Source organism: Nycticebus coucang, chromosome 11 (genome assembly GCF_027406575.1).
Source record: "Nycticebus coucang isolate mNycCou1 chromosome 11, mNycCou1.pri, whole genome shotgun sequence".
In the NCBI taxonomy this organism is placed as follows: domain Eukaryota; kingdom Metazoa; phylum Chordata; class Mammalia; order Primates; family Lorisidae; genus Nycticebus; species Nycticebus coucang.
In genome coordinates this window covers 16,020,077-16,033,986 of record NC_069790.1, presented here as the reverse complement: position 1 = coordinate 16,033,986, position 13,910 = coordinate 16,020,077, and the positions used below count along the sequence as shown (strand labels likewise).

The 13,910-nt window shown below is 34.6% G+C and overlaps 1 protein-coding gene across 1 annotated transcript in view; it reads left to right on the top strand.

The window, feature by feature from the left end:
• CDK13 (cyclin dependent kinase 13) overlaps positions 1-13,910 on the top strand; it is a 146,212-nt gene that overhangs the window by 96,721 nt on the left and 35,581 nt on the right. Inside the window, exons 6-7 of the mRNA XM_053609715.1 lie at positions 2,219-2,408; positions 3,345-3,401. Of these exons, the coding sequence (XP_053465690.1) occupies positions 2,219-2,408; positions 3,345-3,401 (247 nt within the window). The remainder of the gene's footprint in view (positions 1-2,218; positions 2,409-3,344; positions 3,402-13,910) is intronic.

Below are 13,910 nucleotides of genomic sequence, written 5' to 3'. Positions count from 1 at the left end.
TCATTTTCTGTTGCTGGAATTGGTCTTTTTTGTGCTGATTTAATATTACGTTTTAATTAATTAATTTATTATTTATTTATTTTTGAGACAGAGTCTCACTGTGATGCCCTCGGTCGAGTGCTATGGTTTCACAGTTCACAGCAACCTCAAACTCTTGGGCTCAAGCCATTCTCTTGCTTTAGCCTTCCTAGTAGCTGGGACTACAGGCGCCCACCACAACACCCAGCTATTTTTTTTGTTGCAGTTGTCCTTGTTGTTTAGCAGGCTGGCCCAGGTTCAAACCCGCCTGCCTCAGTGTACGTGGCCCGTGCCCTAACCACTGAGCAACAGGTGCTGAGCCAGATTTAATATTATGGATATTAATTTAATGTTACAAATACATTTCCCTAGCTGGTCATTTTTTTATTGCTATTTTTAAAGCTGTGGTACAATTTAAGCTTTATTTGTAATGAATCATTGCTGTTACCTCTATTTTGTTTTCTTACGCAGTGCTTCTATTTAGTGAATTGAAATCTATCTGCTTTTTATTAGTTTTGTCTTTGACATAACTGCTTGCTTCCCTGTGAGGTTATGTATTTGTCTAAATGCCATTTTGTCTATTCTTTCTTCACTGACATATAATGGCTGTTCTTATAATTATTAGACATATATTTGAGGTTTGTTTTCCAGTGTCCATTATTTTCCACTGTTTGTCATTCCTTGCAGTATGACAGATCATGTTTAGATAATATCTAGTAGGGCAAGTATTTATTTTCACAAATGTTTTGGCTGGTAGTTTGGTCTGTTTTATTCAGGGTGAAGTCTAGAATTATTTTGTGAAGTTAAGTCTCTTTTTTCACCCAGCAAAAGAAAAAACAAACTGGTCTTTCCATTGAATTTGCTTTAAAATATAGAATTCTAGTGAATTGTTGCATATATGAAGTCTGTTGCTTTTTGTATATTGATTTTTTTTCTAATCCAACTACTCCTTTTTTCTTTTCTTTTTTTCCGATATGGGATCTCACTTAGTTGCCTGGGGTTGGAGTATAGTGGCATGATCATATCTTATTTCAGCCTCAGACTCCTGGCTTAGCCCTTTGATCTTGGTGATATTCCTGCCTCAGCCCTCTAACTGGGACTGCAGGCACATACCACCACACTTCAGCTTTAGCTACTCTTTATTCTTTCGTATTTTTCTGAAAAACAGTCATCTCATCTTTTTTGTCTGTTCCAGTATTTATACTTTGCTTAAATTTTACTTACTAAATTCCGAAATAGAGTTAGACATAATGAATTTTTTTTGTCTTGTGGATAATACTCAGCATTTTCCTATTAAATAGACATTCGTTGTTTATGGAGGCACCATAATAAACCCTTAAAGTTCCTTCTATTGCAAGTTTACTAAGAGCGCTTTGTTATTTTAACTTAGCAACGGTTTCTGAACTGTGTTCTTATACCTTTTTGTCATGATGTTAGTATTTCATAGATGTAATGAATTTTATTGGCTTTTCTATTCTTGATTGGCTAAGTGAAACTCTACTTGATATAGCATAAAATTGTAATCTCAAATTATGTATTTTTCTAAATGCTCTGATTTCAAATACTCTAGAGCTATTTAAACAAATTATATGTTTGTTTAATAGAAATCCCCTAAAGTCTAACTGGGCTGATCCCCTTTTTTCTTTCTTTTTTTAAAACAATTCTTTTAACAACTTAAACAGTTTTTTAAAAATGAGCTATACTGGTTTTATTTAGCTGCTTCTTCCAAGAGACTTTGTTGAAGGTTTAAAACTCTTGGGTTCAAGAGATTCTCTTGCCTCAGCCTTCCCACTAGCTGAGATTACAGGCACTTGCCACAGCGCTTGGCTATTTTTAGAGACAGGGTCTGGCTCTTGCTCAGGCCTATCTCAAACTGTGAGCTCAGGTAATCCACCCGCCTGGGTCTCCCACAGTGCTAGGATTATAGGCATGAGCCACCATGCCCAGCTCCTATTCTTTTTTTTTTTTTTTTTTTTAATTCTAACAGTTTTCTTTAGGGGAAGGAAACTGAGTTAGAATTTTTATTGGGATGTATTTATTGATATTATATTCAGAGAGCAGGATGAATGTTGTTGAAGTAACAAAAGTAGCACTTCTTTTTAAGGATTCTCTCCCCACACCATTTTATTCTTAAAAATTTTGAACTTACAGAATAATTATAGGAATAAGTCTTTAATGTTTTAATTATTTTTATTCTTAGGTGCATTTTATCTGGTGTTTGAATATATGGACCATGATCTGATGGGACTACTGGAATCAGGCTTGGTTCATTTTAATGAAAATCACATAAAGTCATTTATGAGACAGCTCATGGAAGGACTGGATTATTGTCATAAGAAGAACTTTTTGCATAGGGATATTAAATGTTCAAATATCCTTCTAAATAATAGGTATGGATATGAGCTTTTGATATATAAAATGAGTGTTATTAATGTGTACCTTGATTTTGTTAAAAGGATTTAAAATTCGGTTACTTCATGCAACCGTTTAAACATAATCACCAGTATTATAGCTTGGGCTACTTCTCAAGTTGTGTTACTTCAGTTAAATAAACTTCCAATAATAGTTCATAATGTATATAAAATAATAGTTGATGTTTTGTTTGATATTTCTCCAGATAATGTGAATGGATATTCTATTACTTAGTAATAGGATTTCAGCTTTAGGATAAGAATAGATTTTAGAATTTTTTTAAAGGACACTGACAGTGTAGATTGAACTTTTTTTGAACTGTGCATATATACCCCTATATACATATATTTAAAACTTACATATTTCAGTAACAACATAACCTTAACCCTGGTTACCAGTACTGTTTGTTAGTTTAAATGATGTGTAATTAGTAGAAAGTTCAAGCCCCTCAATGATGTGTAATTAGTTCCAGTTCGAACCCATCTAAGAACTGGAAAATTGAATGTGAATTAGAGTAATGTGACTGAGTTTTTGAGGTTGAATAAGAAATTTGTCTCATTACTAAGTAATAGAAATTATCTCATTTTGTTTTCACTGGAATATACTTTTCTAAATAGGACCTGAAATCCTGTTCTACTGGAGCTATAATAAGAGTACTGACAATAACAAAAGTACTATTATGATAATAATAGTAACTAAAACTACCCTAAGCAAAGTACTAATGGTTTGCTCTATTTTGTGAATTTATCTACTACTTGCCTTTCCCTGTATGACCTTGATGGTACTGCAATGTGAGCTTAAGTTAAAAGTCTACGTAAGTGTATTTTTTATTAGTTCTGGGGCAAAATAGAAATGTGTACTATCAATTCAGAGTAGCTTAATGCCTTTTCTTCATTTTGTCTTATTTCTACCAGAGGGCAGATAAAACTTGCAGATTTTGGACTTGCTCGATTGTATAGCTCAGAAGAAAGGTAAGAGTACTTTTTAGTGAACACTATGGACAGTAGAGTCCAGTTTTAGAAGCTGTACTATCAACAACTTATGACACCTTTTTTTAAAGGGGCAATTTACTTTTCATGGTTAAATATATAAAACAGTGAAATTTTTACATCATTTTGATTCAGCTGTTTTAATTACAAAATTTTGTGTGTTTATCTCTATTGAAAAATAATTGATTTTTAAACAGTTATAAGTCAACGATTCTTTTAAAAATATGCAGCTTTAAATGTGACTGAAATGAACTTAGAAATTTTTTAAATTGATGCTTAAATGTCTAATGAAGATTCAGACATTAGGATGTTTTTAATTTTTATGTAAGTGAAAAACCTTAGTATATGCTTTGTAAATTACTTTTTAAAAAATCAATTAATTTATGTTTTTTTGAGTCAGAGTCTCACTTTGTCACCCTCGGTAGACTATAGTGGCATCATAGCTCACAGCAAGCTCAAATTCTTGGGCTCAAGTGATTCTCTTGCCTCAGCCTCCCAGGTAGCTGGGACTACAGGCTCCGGCCACAACGCCAGGCTATTTTTAGAGACAAGGTCTTGCTCTGGCTCAGGCTGGTCTTGAACTCATGAGCTCAGGCAATCCACCCACCTTGGCCTCCCAGAGTGCTAGGATTACAGGCATGAGCTACCATGCCTGGTCCATTTTTAATTTATTTTAAATGTCAAGGTTCTTTTTTGTTATACCTATATAATTTTTTTTTTTTTTTTAATTACCTAGTACGCTTTATTTGAACAAACTGTTGTGAGGAAGTTCAGTGTATAAGATGGGAAGAGATGTAAGTTCTCTGGTTAAAGTTGGAGTATTTATCCAATTTGGCTCTCTTTGTGGTAGTAAAATAGGCCTTGTCTTAGAACTGATATACCAACACTTTGCCATGTGTAATATGCTCCTCTGTATAATGTGCACTCAACGGTTATTTGGCCTAAACTTTCAGGATAACACCCCTGAAAGTGGCAGAGAGACACATCTGGGAAAAGCTGATGTTCTCCTGGTAAAAATGGAGATTACATGGCCTTCCTGTAGCCACTTGCTCTATGAAGGCTGCCCCTCCCTCTCTCTCCAAGCCCTTCCCTCCCTGCGAAGTGGGGAGCAACAGTTGAGATGACCATGCATGTGGGTGGTGGGGCAGGAACTTCTGAGGCCACTTTGGGCAGCCAGGTGCGTCTCTGAGGCCTGCATGAGGCTCCTGTCCTATCTGTGCAGCCATGGCCCTATCCTCCTCCACTAGCTGTGGTGCTCAGGGGAGGCCACTGTGGCCTCCTCTCACCACATCTCAGATCCTTCTGGACTGGAACCATGTGCACCTGGCAGGTCCAGGCAGGAGGGCACAGCAGTCTTGGGAGACCCATAGGGCTACCCTGTTCCTGAGCTAATACCACTCATGCATAACGTGCACTTTTATTTTTCCCTTAAAATTTTGAGCAAAAAAGTACACAATATACATGGCAAAATGTGGTAGAATTTTAAAAATATGTATTTGTGTGCCATAGTGGATTTTCTGTAAAAAAACAAAAACAAAACTATGACATTCATTGGATTTAAGAACTCTCTAGTTGCTAGGCATGGTGGCTCAGGCCTGTAATCCTAGCACTCTGGGAGGCCAAGGCAGGTAGACTGCTTGAGCTCAGAAGGTCGAGACCAAGCCTGAGTAAGAGTGAGACACAATCTCTAAAAATAGCTGAGTGTTGTGGTGGGTGCCTGTAGTTCCAGCTACTTGGAAGATGAAGCAGGATTGCTTGAGCCCAGGAATTAAAGTTACCCACTCAACCCCAGGGCAACAGAGTGAAACTCTGTCTCAAAAAAAAAAAAAAATAAAATAAAACAACAACTCTTTAGTCATTTTCGCTTATTTTTCTTTCTTGTCTTTATTTTCAGATTTGTTTATATATATATATTTTTTTTCCTTTTTTTATTGTTGGGGATTCATTGATGTTTATATATATTTTTTAAAGTTTAAAATCCTTTTTGAACAAGTCTGTCATTTCTTTAGGCTTGGGGAGGGATACAGGTTGAATTCATTATATGTATAGATTGTGTAGTGGTGTACTGGGGGCTTTTGGTGTACCCATCACCTGAGGTCCCTCCCTTAATTAAATAGTGAAACATAGTTGATTGGAATTTGTAGAAATAGGTGGTTGTTTGCAGTTGATGGTTAGTTGAAGACATAGACAAAAGCTGGTTTAAATTTTTCAGAGTGAAAAGTCTATTTTTTGATCTTGCTGTGCCTGTGACATTATTTTGAAAATTATTTTTATTGTTTAGTGCTTTTTGGAGTAGAAGTTTTTAGGTAATGTGTTTTGGATTTGTTAAAAATCCCTTAGAAAGGGTGTTGTGGGCAGAATTGTGATGAACAAACTCTAGTTCTCAGTACCTAATTTCAGTATAGTTATTCTGTTTTTGTTTTACCTGTTTCTTTTACAATTAATATTTTATTTTAGAAAAGGGTTTTAAAAGTTTAAAACTGTTCTAGAAAAAAGCTATATCCCTTATTTTGTATTTGAGAAAACTAAGACCCAGAAAGGGTTGATGATTTTATTCGTTTTTAATTGATAAAAATGTGTATATTTATCATGTACAACTTGCTTTGGTATATGTAAACATTGCAGAATGGCTAAATTGAGCTAATTAATATGTGTTACCTGACATAATTTTTGTGGTGAGAACACTTCAAATTCTACTCTCTTAACAATTTTAAAGAATACAATACATTGTCTGTTTTTTGAGACAGGGTCTCACTCAAAGTCTCATTCTGTTGCCCCAGGTTAGAGTGCCGAGTTGTCGACCTAGTTTACAGCAACCTCAAACTCCTGGATTCAAATGATCCTCTTGCTTCAGTCTGTGGATTAGCGGGGACTATAGGCATTGGCCATAATGCCCAGCTGAGTTCTCTATTTTTAGTACAGATGGGGTCTTGCTGAGGCTAGTCTGTAGGGATCCTCCCCCTCAGCCTCCCAGAGTGCTAGGATTACAGGAGTAGCCACTATAGTCGCCACTTGTACAGTAGATCTCTTGAACCTATTCCTCCTGTCTCACTCAATTTTTATATTCTTTGACCAACATTGTCCCCTGACCTCCAGTAACCCACTCTACTCTGTACTTTTTTGAGTTCAGCTGTTTTATATTGCACATGTAAGTGAAATATACGGTATTTGTCTTTCGATATCTAGCTTATTTCACTTAACCTGATTTCCTCCAGGTTTATTCATGTGGTAACAAATGGCAGATTTTCTTTGTTTTTTTAAGCCTGATAGTATGGAATAGTGCATATTTGTCATTTTTTCTTTATTCATCCACTGATGGACATTAGGTTTATTGTGTATCTTGGCTATTGTGTAAGGTTGAAAGATTTTAAAAAGGTCAAGACGTGTGGCAGAGCCAAGGTTTCAAGGTTCTCAACTCCTAATTTTTAATGCTTTACATTATTTACAATACTGCCTCTTGGTAGAAATCAAAAATACAGTTGGTCCAAAGTATGTATGTCTGTATGTATGTAAGTATGTGTGTGTGTACATATTTATTTCCCACTCTCCACAGAGTCTGTTGTCCCAGGCTACAGTGCCATGGTGTCAGCCTAGCTCACAGCAACCTCAAACTCCTGGGTTCAACAATCCCTCTGCCTCAGCCTCCCAAGTAATGGAGACCACAGGTGCTCACCAAAATGACCTGCTAGTTTTTTCTGCTTTTTTTTTTTTTTTTTTTTTTGAGACTGGTTCTTGCTCTTGCTTAGCCTGAACTCGAAGTTCTGAGCTCAAGGAGTCTACCTGCCTTAGCCTCCGAGTGCTGGGATTACAGGCATGAGCTACCACACCTGCCTGAAGTATATTTTTTGAATTACTACATTTCTGTAGCTATTCCTTTGGGAGAAATTTTGACTAAGTATTCTATCTGCTGAATGATTCATTTTAGTTAGATTATGTTAGTTAATACAAGCCTGTATCTGTCATACTGGAATGTAAATCCCTTTCTTATGTTCTTGTTAGGTTTCAGTGGAAATGGAAAACAGCTAATAATCATCGTTATCTAATAGATTCTTACTATGCAGATATTTGTGTATTGTTGGATATGTTTAAGAAAAACTGACTGAAGCAAAATTTTGTGTATCAAATTTCACTTTCTCATTGATTTTTATTTTAAAATGCAATTTTGGGTCTCAGGGTAGGGTTAGGGGTGTGGCATGTTCACTTGGGCCATGGTCCCCATTGCCCTGCTGGATTGATGTAAGACTACTGAGTTTTGAGAAGCAGGAAAATTTAAAGCCCATAACTTTGTATCTTCAGGGTAATGTATACTGAACTTTTCTGCTCAGTTAAATTTTTAAGAGAAAAACTTGGTGTATCATTTTGTTTGATAAGCTTAAGAATTTTATATCTGATTTCTTTAAAATCCACTGGAGAAGTAGACTTGATACAATGGATTACTTTTAAAATATTTTTTTCTAGTGAATCTTAATAACATACTGATTTTAAAAGAAATATATCTTTAGTGGATTTATTCCATTGTCTCAGACTTTCTCAGTATTTCTTGAAATAAATATCTGTGATGTTTCATTCATATTTCTACTTTGTTATTATAAACAGAAAGCAAGGTAACATAAGACGTTACCATAATACACCAATCTGCAAATGTTAAGTTACTTTGAAGTGTTTTCTAAGTAATTAGCTACCTTAGGTAGAATAACTAAAATATGTTCAATACTTTAACGCTTTTTTAATTTCAAAATGGAAATGTCATTTTATCACTTTAGTAGGCTTGATCCTATTTCTCTAACTCATTCGATTTTATATATACTTTTTTTGAATTTGAGGAAATTGAATACAGTTAACAGCTAGTACTTGAGTGTCTGTGACCAGTATTGATCTTATCTGTAGTGTGCTGTAGTAGAAGAAAGAAGGAAAACTAAACGATTAAAATTAGGGGGCAAAATGGTTTCCTTAAACTTCAATCATTTTTTCATTGTGAACATCAGTATTCATATTTCATTTCATTCTACATGTGGAAGTGTGGAACTTTTTTTTTTTTTAAACCTCATTTCTTCATTACCCATTCATCTTTCAGTACTTATTTTATATACAACCTTTTCTGAGATTTTCAACCACTATGTTTTCCTCTTCCGAGTTTTTATTTTACCAAATCATTGCTTCAATACTTTTCCAAAAGATGAGTTGTCTTTCTCTTTTTGTTTGACTGTAACGTGAAACCCGTAATCCTTAATCAGGAGACTTTGGCATTAATCTTGGCATTGCCATTGTTCTAACTTTAAGATGGATTTAAAATATTCCAAATCTTTACTTATGTTAAAAAATACTTTTATGATTCTAAATATCACTGTGATCAAAATAAAAGTTTTTTAAACTATAACCACCTATGATGATCCAGAACACACGCCATTTTGAAGGCAGTATCGCCATCTAGTGGCTTTTCAGAAATTATTAAAAGCAAAACTACATATTCTCAAAGTTATAGGTATTTATGGAAGAGGAAAGGACTAGATAAAATTATTCAGCATTAAAATTCCTTCTATAACCCTTCCTTATTATTATGTGTGTCCTTGTCTTTTTACTCAGTCTAGAATTGTAGTCATTTTGTAGACAGGCACCTATTTTATTATTTTGTATTTTATATGCCCTAAAATCTTGAATGCATTCATGATAAATGCTTGATTAATTCTGATCTGGAAGAAGGTGAATACTGACCTGGAGGACCCCCTCTAATACAGATGAATCCATGGAGTTTAGGAGACTCCAGGTAATACAGAGAATCTTCTGGGAGGCCCTGGACAAGAGTGGAACCATGCTAATTTATTAGTAGTAACATATAACTAATAATAATAATAAAATGACTAAACAGGTTTCAGAAATGGAAATCTCATTTAGATCACTGTCTTCTTTGTCAAATCAAGATTATATTGTACTTGTTTCATCCCTGAAGTAGTATCTACATTTTTGAGCATATAAAGTGGGAAAGGCAGTTTAATTCTTTAGGGTAAAGTGTTCCCACCTCCTTGTGTTGGAAGAATCTTACTTAATGCTGAAAGCTTGCAAATCTAAATTTCAAGCCTTGATCTATCTTCTGATCACTAAACCTCTTTGTTTACTGGACATCTCCATTGAAATGATCTAGGTACCTTAAATTAACCTTGCTATAAAACCTATCCCATTCTCCAGAAAAAAGTTTGCTCCTTTAACTTTATGTGCTATTTTAGTTTGAGTTACCCAGTCACCCTCAGTGTAGGTATGACTCCTAGAGACCAGTATTGATAGAATTTTATTGGTTTTCTTGACTCTGCTTTCTCTTCTGCCATTCTTATCCACTACCATTCTCTTAGATAATAGCATTGTTGAACTATTTGCAGTTCTTAAGCTTGGTATGCTCTTGAGTGCCTCTGTGAATCTATGTAAGCTGTTTTCTTTTGTGTGAATTATCCTTCCTATTACCTTAGCCTGACAAATTTTGGTTTTCCTTCAGTGTGCAGTTTAGGTATTACTGACTCTTTTGAAATCTTCCCTGAATCCCTCAGTCACCATTGGATGCATCTTCCTCCTTGTGTTTAGAGAAATTTATTCATTATTCTATGTAGTATTTATAATGCATTATTATAACTTCTATCTGTATTACCATCACACTTTAAGGCTCTAAACAATTACAAGTGTGGTTTTTTGTTTGTTTGGTTCAATCATCTGCTAGTGATTAGTTAGCATAGTACCTGACTCAGTTTCAGTAAATATTTGTTGTTCTTAAAGAAAGCTAAGAGGAGGAACAAACTTAACTAGCATTTGTGTACAGCACTTTTATTATTTATAGTTCTCTTTCAAAGAAGTATTTTAAGAGAAAGTACTCTGAGATGGATGGTATAGGCATCATTCAAGCACATTTTAAAGCTAAAGAAAGTGGAATTTAGAAAATTAAAAGTTCATTCGCAAGATCACATAACCTATAAGTGGTATAATTAAAGGACTTTTGACAGAAAGACTGTTGATTATATTGGAGGGCTTCCCTGGTAAGACTCTGAGTCCAACCTTGATTGCCTTAAAAGTATTTGCTGGGTGGGGAGCTTTAGGGGCCTCTCAAGTCTGCTTTAGTGGTACCCTGAGGCTGATGGCACTTTTTTTAAGAGTTCTCTAGTAGCAAAGGGTCTGCTGAGTTTCACTGTCTCTTTCTTCTCATTCTCCAGTATATTTTATTTTTGCTAAAGGTGGTTTGCTATAGGTTTAGTCTTTCAGCAGTTTAGCAAGTTGTATATTTCCATTTCTGAATCTACCTTAGTTATAATGAATTTAATTCTATTTTAAGCAATTTGAAAGAACCTTACACATATAATGAAAAATATTTTAATAACAGCAATTATTTAAAATCACCTGAGATTTCACATGAAAGTTTTTTTATTTACACGTTTGATGACTTTACCATTTTTAAATTTTAATATTTTCTAAGGTAGAAAGTTTATAAAAAAGAGGTGTTTGGTGTTTTTTGTTTTGTTATTTGTTTGTTTTGTTTTTTTTAGGTGTTACTTAACTAGTAGATAAAAAAAGGCCTTTGTTTCAGAAACTGTTAATGAGATTTACAGGTGAAAATATTTAGTAGAGATTAAAATTCAGAATATTTAATGTTTTAATATAAGATTATTATTTCTGGGTCTTTACAAAGTTTAGTTTTTTGCCATCAAAGAATAACTGCTTGTTGGAATTACTGTTTTATTTTTCTAATTTAATGACAGAAGGATTGTGTGTGTATGTTGCTGGGTTATTGAGTTTATTACTTTTGGAAGTTATCTTTATAGAAATATATTAGGGTGGGTCATTTCATACTTTTAGATTTTTCTTTTTTTAAAGTGTATAAATTCTAAACACCTGAGAAATAGGTTCTTTTTCAGTAGGAGTTACTTTGCTTTTTGTGAAAAGACTGGGTAGACAGACCTCAAGAATGTAATTTTTTTTAATCCGTGAAGGAAGAAAGGCATCATGAATATAGGCCACATCAGTTTGCTTTTTTGTGATATAAACAAGATCATCCATGTTAATTTGAGGGCTTTCTAGGTTTTCATTTATTTGTCTATCTTTGGATGATCTATTATATTTTCATATTAAAACAGTATGTTATTTTCGTGGGATTTTTTTTTTAACTTTATTTTCCTGGGATTTAAATTTCTTTGTTTTAAAACATAATTTCAGTCTCTTACTTTTTTCTTTGCATTTGTAAACAGCATTCTAATCATAACATGGAATATTATTAATAATGCTATGAATATTATCTAATTCAGTGATGCCTGTAATTGGCCATCTTCTACCTACCTTGGAACTTGCCCTTATGATTGAAGTCCCTCTGTTGCCATACCTTTTCAATATTTGCTTCTTGTCACTAAACAGTAAGGCAGAAAGTGAGGCATGGGGCATGGTACCTAGTTTGCAAAATTTTTGAACAAGTCATCATGAAGTTTTCCTTGTCTTTAATAAAACCATCATTTTCATTGTCTTCTAGCAATGTTAACTTTTAAAAGCTTACTAAAAAGTGGTTATTTTAAAAGTTTATTAAAAACTAGTTTATTAAAAACATTTAAAACATAATTAAAACATCACTAACTTCTTTAAAGGTTTCTTGTCATGTCAGCTCTGTTCTCTCCCTGGCTTTATCTCCTTGCTCTGGAAAGTGAGCATTTGCTCACCCCTCTCAGGGAACTGAAGGAACGTTCAGTGTGTTCTTGGAGCAAGAACCAAATAAAGGATTTTATAGGCCTTGTGTAGATATTCTGTAGAAGGCAGCAATGTGTACTAAAGGGATAACACATTCACATTTTATTTTATATTATCACTTTGCACTTGGGAAAATGGATTGGCCTTTGTAAGTCAGTTAGAAAGCTCTTGCAGTAAATCTAGGTAGGGTAATTACAGCTAGAAATAGAGAATGGGCACAGGTATTGGAAAGACTGGATGAGTCATAAGGATGTAGAATTGTTAGAACACGGTGGTTGAATATGTATTAGGAGATCTATCTTTACCTCTACTCCACAGTAAGATTTGTGCTTAACTAAGTGGATGAATGGATTATTAGTTAGGATAGAGTAAATTTTTGTAGCAAATAGAATTTCAAAATGTCGTGGCTTTTAAAGATTATGAAGTATGTGTATAGGTGTATATATATATAATCCATACACTGAACACATTTATATATTTTTTTCCACTGAATCTTGAGTTGTTACTTACCTCAGAGTAAGCAGCAAAATACATATCCGGTTATTTGGGGGACTAGGTTGGAAGATATGCCACCTTCTACACATACCTTCCAAAGTAATTGCCAGAGTGAGAAAAGAGGGAGTAGTTCAGTGATCCAGGACTAGAAATGACATGTGGATATGTTCCACTGGAGAGCACTTAATCTAATGGCCACATTTAAAGTAGTGAGGATGGGAAATGTAACAGAGCTGGGCACCTACCATAGAAGAAAGAAGAATACATTCTAGAGGACAGCTGTACCTTTCTGCCATAAATGGTGATGTTCTTTGCTGAGATAGAAAACAGAAAAAGAGAAGTAGTTTGTAGCAAAAGGCAATAAAAGTTACTTTTCCTGGACCAGTATCAAAAGGAGGAAAGGAAGAAGGAAAATAAGAGGAGGCTCGGTGTCCATAGCACAGTGGTTATGGCGCCAGCCACATATACTGAAGGTGGTGGGTTTGAACCCGGCCCGGGACAGCTAAACAACTTGCAACAACAACAACAAAAGCCGGGCGTTGTGGCGGGCACCTGTTGTCCCAGCTACTTGGGAGGCTGAGGCAAGAGAATCACTAAAGCCCAAGAGTTGGAGGTTGCTGTGAGCTGTGATGTGATGGCACTGTACGGAGGGTGACATAGTGAGACTCTGTCTCCAAAAAAAAGGAAAAAGTGCTTATTGTTAAGTAGTTATAGAGTAATGTAAGTTACTCAATTAAAAGTATTAATAAGTGCTTAGAATGTGCCACTGACCTAGGTAATACTATTAGCCAATTATTAGAGATAGAGTTATGAAAGACAAATTAAATTCCTTCCCATTTACATGCTTATCAGGGAAATTTTGTAACACACGTTGGGTAAAATTTAAAACACTAAGTCCTATAAAGCAAATAAAATAGTGACTATAGGGACCAAGTAGGGGTGATTTTCACCAGGGCATTTAGTATAGATCTCTTTGAGGAAGTAACTAAGAGCTGAGACCTGAGTGATGAGAAAGGGAAAACTTAATGAAATCCCAGACAAAGAACATTGTAGGTGAAAAAGTAGAAGAAACTCAGCTAGTGCATAAGCCTGGGAATAGAATTTGAAGGTTTAAGGGTCAAAAAGTTGCCCAGTATGATAGGAGGTGAGGTGTTTAGTATACATATAGTCTTATCAACTGAGATAAAGTTTAAATTTTATTTAGTTGCAGTGGAAAATCAATGGACAGTTTTAAGCAAGTAGGTTTTATGATCTGGTTTTATGCTTTTGAAAAAGAGTTTAAAAAGAAGT